The sequence below is a fragment of the Gekko japonicus genome, unplaced genomic scaffold (genome assembly GCF_001447785.1).
Source record: "Gekko japonicus isolate JY-2015 unplaced genomic scaffold, Gekko_japonicus_V1.1 scaffold814, whole genome shotgun sequence".
Classification (NCBI taxonomy): Eukaryota; Metazoa; Chordata; class Lepidosauria; order Squamata; family Gekkonidae; genus Gekko; species Gekko japonicus.
In genome coordinates this window covers 259206-267462 of record NW_015169799.1, presented here as the reverse complement: position 1 = coordinate 267462, position 8257 = coordinate 259206, and the positions used below count along the sequence as shown (strand labels likewise).

The 8257-nt window shown below is 41.2% G+C and overlaps 1 protein-coding gene across 2 annotated transcripts in view; it reads right to left on the bottom strand.

Moving 5' to 3' along the window:
• Window positions 1-4172: 4172 nt before the first annotated feature.
• Window positions 4173-8257, bottom strand: part of PRDM5 (PR domain containing 5) — a 126932-nt gene continuing 122847 nt past the window's right edge. For both annotated transcript variants that reach the window (XM_015417098.1, XM_015417099.1), the window contains one exon: window positions 4173-4500. In XM_015417098.1, the coding sequence (XP_015272584.1) occupies window positions 4336-4500 (165 nt within the window). In that variant the 3' untranslated portion in view covers window positions 4173-4335. The remainder of the gene's footprint in view (window positions 4501-8257) is intronic.

The window sequence follows — 8257 nt, the reverse complement described above, 5'->3', positions numbered from 1 at the left end:
GAAATCAACCCTGACTGTTCCCTGGAAGGCCAGATACTGAAGCTGAAGCTCAAATACTTTGGCCACCAAATGAGAAGGGAGCACTCACTGGAGAAGACCCTGATGCTGGGAAAGATTGAAGGTAAAAGAAGGGGATGACAAAGGAAGAGATGGTTAGACAGTGTTATCGATGCAACGAACGTGAAGTTGAGCAAAGTCCAGAGGATGATGGATGACAGGAGGGCCTGCCGTAATGTGGTCCATAGGGTTGCGAAGAGTCAGACTCGACTGTGGGACTGAAATAAGGTGTTTTTTAGCATACATGTTTGGATCTAGCTAGCTTTTCTACTGGTGCCCATCAAAAAGGCTATGTTGGAGGCGATGGGACCTGAATAGACAAAATCCATGTGCAATTGGTCTGTGGCAAGGAACGGACACATACATGCACATACTATACGTCATTTAAAAATAGTTGAAATATGAAGTTTCATCTGGCTTTATGACTTAGTGCTGAGGAAAGCTGATTGAACTATTCTTGACAGAATAATATGCCTGAGTGAGTGATAACTGCTAACTACAAGTGGCGTGGTTCAATAAAGTTGGTTACTATAAGCCTTTTAAACTAGAAATCCCACATGTGGCTGTCAGCACAACTGACAGCTGAAAGTTCGATTATGAATATCTCAAAGCAGACTTGACAGAACAATGACTCTCAAATTACATCTGTACAGAAGCAGCAGCTTGTAAAATAGCTCTGATCCACTTTACATTAGTGAACATTAGTGTACTTTCTTTAGTGAAACACACAAACATGCCTTCTGAGTGGATATGGCATCCCAGCAGCTGCATTGATAAGATACTCCACTGTGTACTCTCCAATGACCAGGCAGTAATGAATAGTATACTCGTGTATAGATCTTGGGTAAGAATGTGCAGAGCTACACTGACAACAGTTCCAACAGTGCATATTGCAAAAACCATGCCTTTCCAAGGAGACTGTTCTTATGTGAAGAAAAATAAGTAGGTTTCTTAGATGTGTGGTTTACAAATAGGTGGCTGAGGTGACACCCAAGGGGGGGGGAGGGCTGAAGACCAACTCAGACCATGAGCTTGCCACCTCTGGTGGCCCTTCACTCTGGAAAGAAAAACAGCTCTGTGTAGAGCAATCATTTTCTACAAATCAACTATACAATAAAACAGATTTTTGATCCAATACAACACATAAATAGAATGTTTCATTCAGTCTGGAATTAGAGTATTTGCTGTCCAAAAATACATTGCATTTATTTATGAATCCACTCCTGGAAATATACATTTGAGGTCCTTTGCCTATACCCTGATGCAATGAACATGAAATTGAGCAAACTCTAGAGGACAGTGGAGGACAGGGGGGCCTGGAGTGATATGTTCCATGGGGTCACAAAGAGTTGGACTCGACTGTGCAACTGAACATCAACAGCAAGAAGCCTATATCCCTGCACAAAATAAAGCACAGCAAAGCAAAAACCTTTAAAAGTAGGCTTTTGGTGTGGGTGTGTGTTTGCAGTCCCATGTAATTGCTTTGCATAATGGCCAAATGGCCAAGATAAAAAGGGGAGAGGCTCTATACCAGTGAGCTGCAGAGTAGAATACTGCACATTTTTAGGTTAGTGGAGGATGCTGACGTTGCTTACTTGCTTCTGCATAAGCAGCAAGAGGCCTTTGTTTCTCATGTGTACTGTGTAACCCACACAGCCTCTCTCACGAGCTATGAAGTGGTGGGAACTGAATGAAATAGAATATACTGAAATGAAATAATTTTATACGATGGCTAAGAAGTTCTTTTTCGTTTACAAAGAAAAATCTCTTTATTTTCTTACTGCATTCCACTTCTGTTTCTTTCTCTTTTTTGGCATGATTTCCCTATGGGCCTCAACATTTTCCTGAAAAGTTAAAATACAAAAAGTGAAAGGGGAAGATACAAAATTTAGGTCTCAAAAGGCAGTGGAACCTGACTTCATTTGCTTCCAGGGGGATGATCTTGGTAAATGAGTTTATTTTTTAAAAAATAAATGTTACTCCAGTTCAAAGGTACAGAATATACAAGGACCTACACCAATAGACAATGACTGAAATATAATGCAATCAAAGATTCAAAATAATTTTTCAGACATAAGAAAAAAGGTTTTATTTCTAGTTAAGTGTAAGTTAGAATGCAAAATGGTTTACCTATGCATGTACTTAGGTGTTAGGACCAAGCTAGACATGTTGCTTGGAGATCTATCTGTTTAAATCCACATCTGTATTCTGCCATATCAGGTATAAAGTGGTGTGTGCATCAGAAAAAAGAGTTTTACACTGGTAGATGAAGGGAGCTGAGCCCTCTCTGTACATATCACTTACTCCTTTTTCTCTCTCATTCTGTCCTACTACTGGGATGCCACTGGGACACAACAAATTATTAAAATGTGTAACTCACTGCCAAAGGATGTAGTGATGGCCACAGTTTAACAGACAGCTTCAAAAGGGGTTAGACAGATTAATAGAGGATAGATCTATCAGTGGCTACAAGCCATGGTGACTGAAGAAAACCTCCATGCAATAAACCTCTTCATACCAGAACTAGGAGGCAACATCAGGGGAAGGCCTTGACCCCTATGCCCTGTTTTGGCCTCCAAAGAAACTGGTTGAGACAGGATGCTGAAATATATAGATTACTGGTCTGATCCAGCAGGGCTCTTCTTATGTTCTTATGGACTTAGCGGATGAGAAAAATACCTGAATGAACACATTTTGGGGATAAACCATGGAAGATGGGAAGTTTAGCACCTTTCATTCATTCCTCTCATTCCTCGCAATCACAAATGCCAGCCTTAATTTTTATGAGAGGCTCAACAAAACAAAATCAAAAAACGTTTGGACAGGAATTACTTGTCTCTAGAATGTCCAACTACTTCCAAGTGTTCTTAAAATGGATTTTCATCCTTCCAGGCTGACATATTTCTGTCTTATTTACTTCCTTTCAGTCATGCATTAGCTTGTGTTCAAGCAAGAGAATTCTGAGACTTCCCGTCAATAAGCCAAGAAATGAGAATGCTACGTAGTTAACCTGGCATTGGTCTTCATATCAATAAAAAAATGAACATGAAAGATGTTCATTGCATAACCCTAATTATAAATGACCCAGCACTCTATGGGGTAAAACTTCACCCAAGTGGCTTAATTACATGTTCCTTGCTTTAATCAACTGTTGGATAACATTCTGGGATTTTTGTTTCTTACTGCTTCATCATTTACAAATATTGCATTAGCACAGCACTTCAACATGAAGTACACACAGCTTTTGCTTTCTGTTTGCCTTGTATGATGCAACCAAATAAATACTAGTATTACACAGTACCAGAAGTCTGCATAAACTCTGTTTTAGACTGGTGTTCAAAAAAATTCTATTAGTTCAATATTAATTCTGAATTTAATCAAACTATTATAAACCAGAATAAAATTTTTATGCTGGACAGCGATTTTAGTGGGCTATAAAGATCTAGCAGCTGTTAATATCTTAAAGCGTAAGAAAGGATTGCACAATTCTCTCTTGCATGGATATACCAGATCTTTTAACAGGAACACATCCTGTCATATATTCTCAGCTCACATGTGCCAAAGTTACATGGACTTCTATGGGAAGCATGTGTAACTATGAGCTGAATTACAGACAATCAAAACCCCAGACAATATTTTGCGATTATCTGAAATTTAAAGACATCAGCTTGGATCCTATGATGCTCTTCTGCTAAATCTTCTTTCCGGGAAGAAAGACTTCTTCCAACAGAGAATGACTTTTTCAGATGGGGAACGGTTTCCTCTGATGGAGAAAAGTCTTTTTTTTGTCGAAGGAAGGAAATCTTTCTCTGTTGAAGAAAGACTTGGTGGAAGGGGGTCATGGGGCTGAACCCAAAGATATATTATGGGATCAGTTTATTTGGGAATGTATCATAGACAAATGTATCCTTGCAAGAGAAATGGGCATTTGATCACATAATGGAAACCTGACTTTTGTAATAACAAAGTTCCACTTCATGAAATGGTGGCACATCAGAAAGAAATCTTAACTGAGCAAATGATGATGAATTTTGGTGACATTTACCCATCTAAAATGATGTTGACATGTCACCCTTATTTTAGTTATTTTGTTTCAAGCTTTGTTTAATTTAGGATACATTTTTTAAATATGAGCATAATGGGAGGCAATATAAAAAAGTGATTATGTGGACACATTAGAGTTTTTGTGTATGTCTTGCATTCACTAACCAGGTGAGAAGTCTGGCATTTATATGTCTCCAAAGGGAATGTTAGACACTCTCTCATGTCAGCCCCAAGTTAGCTGTCAGTTTCTCCGTGAACATTTTCCATGTGCACTTTGAGGTAGTCGTTTCTTGTAAACTTTTTGTGGCACAGCTGGCACTCTGCCATTGGGCGATTGGGATTGTGAGTCAGTTTATGCCGGATCAGCATTTTCTTTAGACTGAATGACAAGTCACAAACCTAAAGCATAAACACACAGACAAAAAACAAAATATTTAGATCCCCTGAAGAAACAGCAAGTCAGATGCAATCTGAACACCTAATGTGAGATGTAGAACCTCAGATGAGCAATCCTCTTCACCACTTTGGAAACGGGGGTGGTGGTGTTGGTGGTCTCCTCAAGCTTCCCAGCAACCCAGTCTTACGAGGCTGCTTTAACAAACAATGTTTTATACAACTGAGAGAGCATCCTTTCTCTGGGAAGCCAGTAGAGCTTGAGATTTAGGCAGGATCAATAACCAACATTTTGCTATCTTGCTCATTCTCCCACTTGACTGGGGTTGCCAATTCGGGGCTGGGAAATATGTGGAGATTTTGGGAGTGGAGAATTGGGAGAGCAAGATTTGGGGAGTGAAGCAACCTCAACAGGGTATAATGTCATAGGGTCCACCCTCCAAAGCAGCCATTTTTTCCCGGGGAACTGACGTGACATCTGGATATCAGTTGTAATTCCAGGAGATCTACAGGTGCCACCTGGAGGTTGCCAGTCACACCCATGACTATCAGCCTCAGCTGCCCAATTTTCAAAATGGAAATAACAATAATCTGTGTAAGTCTACCCAGTGGAAAATTAACACTAGCCTTTCAAGTCCCAATCAAATACCAATTTGTTGGATCAAACTGACTTGGGACTGGAGCCCTAAGCACTGGGACTGCAAGCTAAGAGAGGCTCCATCACCACATGCTCGTCGGAGTCAGACAAACTGGTTTTTTCCTGGCTCTTCAAAACATGCTTCAGTGAAATGTCAGTGATGTAAAGTGCGGATCATAATACAAAGGCTGTGGGATGGGGTGTTCAGAACAATGACAGTGAGCATGAATGACTCATGTTCCTCTTCTCCGTGTTTCTCTGGAATACCTGAGGTGAAATGTTCAAGTCTTCCCCACCCCCCCCTTCAGCAAGATGTTCAAGCTCTCTATTGAGAATCTGCACATCTCACTTGTAAATATGCAAGTTCCACTTTTGATGTTACACAGAAGCACAGAGAATGGAAACAACTGCCCTGCCAACTTTCAAGTGGCCCCTGCAGCTGAAGTTTGAACAGCATTTTGATATCTTGATCTGCAGCAATAAGCCATTGCTTATTTCCATGTCAACAAAAGCTTCACTGGGGACTGAACCTATTTTATTTTAGCTATTTATTTAGATCATTTTTATGCCACCTTTCCATCCGATCAGGGTCCACAAGGCAGTGAACATTAACATTAAAACATTTAAATAATTAAAATACAGTTAAAATGTAAAATTCAATTAAAAACATATAAACAGATAACACTATAGGAAGGAGAGTCAATAACCATTACTGAAGAGATGCCAGACAAAACAAAGTCTTCACCTGCTGGAGAAAGACAATGAAAGAGGGAGACATATGAATCTCCCTGGTGAGGGAGTTCCAGTTTTTGTGCCGTGACAGAGAAGGACCCTTCTCAGTTGCTACCTGTCTTGACTCAGATGGTGAGGGCAACCAAAGCATGGACTCTGGGGATGACCAGAGTGAGCAGGTAGATGCGTATAAGAGAAGGAGGTCCTTAAGGTATATTGATTCCAGGCTTTAAAGGTCAATACCTGCACACCATGAATTGAGTCCAGAAGCAAACTGGAAGCCAGTGTAGGTGGAACAAGACTGGAGTGATATAGTCCCTACAACCCACTTAGCCAACACTCTGGCCGCAACATCCTGCACCAACCGTACCTTCAAGACAGTCTTCAAGAGCAGCCCCATGTAAAGTGAACTGCAGTAATCTACCCTAGAAGTTACCAGGGCATGCACCACAGTGGCAAGATTGTTTCTGTCCAGGAAAGACCACAGCTGGCTCACCAGCCAAAGTTGCTGAGAGGCACCCCTGGCCATTACTGCTGCCTGGGTCCAGGATCACCCCCAAGCTATGAACTTGCTCTGTCAAGGGGAGTGCAATCCCATCCAGAACAGGGAATAACCCATTACCTGGGTCAGACCTTCCCAACTTACGAGAAGCCTCTCCATTTTGTCACAATTAAGTTTCAGCTTGTTAGACCTCATCCATTCCAAAACTGCCTCCAGGCTACTGTTCCCTCTAAGCTGAGTTAGTGTGAGCTAGCTCACAGTTTTTTAGCCTCTGGCTCACACATGTTTGTCTTAGATCAGGAAGGATGGCTCCAGAGCAAACTAATTTATGCAGCAGCCAAATCCTTCACTCACAACTTTAATGCCAGTAGCTCACAGACTAGAATTTTAGCTCACAAGACTCCCCAGCTTAGAGGGAACATTGCTCCAGGCACCTGTTCACCGTTTCCACAGCCTCCCTGGGTAGCATGGGATACAGCATATTGGGGCAACTCAGACCAAATCTCTGGGTGACCTCTCCCAGTGGCTAGGGCTTTTTGCATGCAAAACAGGTGCTCCCCCACTGAGACATGGCCCCTCCCCTGCCTCCTTACAATACACTCTTTATGAAATTAACTGCAAACTGCTCATCTAAAAAGAATGGCTTTCCATTTCTTATGGAAGCTAGACAGTATAGGGGCCCTCCACACCTTCTTGGGAAGGGTGTTCCATAACACGGGAGCTGCCATCAAAAAAGAGCAGGCCTATGCTGGTAACTGATGGACAAATCAGAGGGAGGACTCATCCAGGAAGTGGCCCGGGTGTGTGTGTGTGTCTGAGGTAGTGAACAGGCTCACAACAAGGGGGAAAAACAGCATGTAAAACTGCATTCCAGAAAAGGCAATTTTATTTACAGAGGAATGTTTATGATATATGTGCATGAAACACAGATCTTGGGTAAATAAAAATCAGGAATTTTATTCTCATTGTGGGTTGGCAGTATAAAAACCACTATCCTTTGCTTGCTGTCAGAAGCCATTGCAAAATCCTAATGACCTCCCATTTTCTCCCTAAGTTCAGAATACCTCCCAAGATTTATAGGTTGCTGTAGGTGGTGGTGGTGGTGGTGGTGGGTACATATGGCCCCCATTAAGAATTACTGAGGGAGGTTTTACAGCTACAAGGAGACCAACGATCCAGTGCAGCATAAACCCTTTGTGTGGAACAAAAACGGGGAATCATTTATTATGTTTAATGTGTAGAGGTCTTTATGATCTCAGTGTTACTTCTGTGCTCAACGTTGTCAGACGCAACCATATATACCACAGGAGACGGCGGATTAAAGAGCAGATCTCATTGTCATTACTAAATGTTCAAACAAAAATAGCAAACTGGCTTTTAACAAAATTGAGACCTTAAAGGATTTGAATGTCATTTATGTTTCTCAGTAAGTACTACAGATATCCATATTTGCATAAACAATTTCATCATAGATGCATAATTTATCTTATTGGAAATAAATTGTAGGAATAGTAACTTAAACAGATGGGCTATGTCAAATTCTGCTACACATAAGCATTTCCTAATGAGTCTAAATCATACAGTGATGACAATTTAACAATGACACATTATATTTGCAAAATGAGAAGAATAAACTGCTTACAGACACTTAAAACCTATTCGTTTCTGAGCAGTAAATTCATCTCTATCTATATATCTAATAGTGAAGTGCCCCCGTCTGTGCGGATATCTATATCTGCACTTCGGGGGCACTTGGGGGGCAGGGAGAGGTTTATGCACTCTTGGGGCAGTCCCCAGGGGTGCACAAAAATCTGAAAACTAAAAAAAAATATCGGGGGGATGTTTAAATCCCCCCGAAAGTGCCAGAGCGTTCGTGCGCATGCGCACGAACG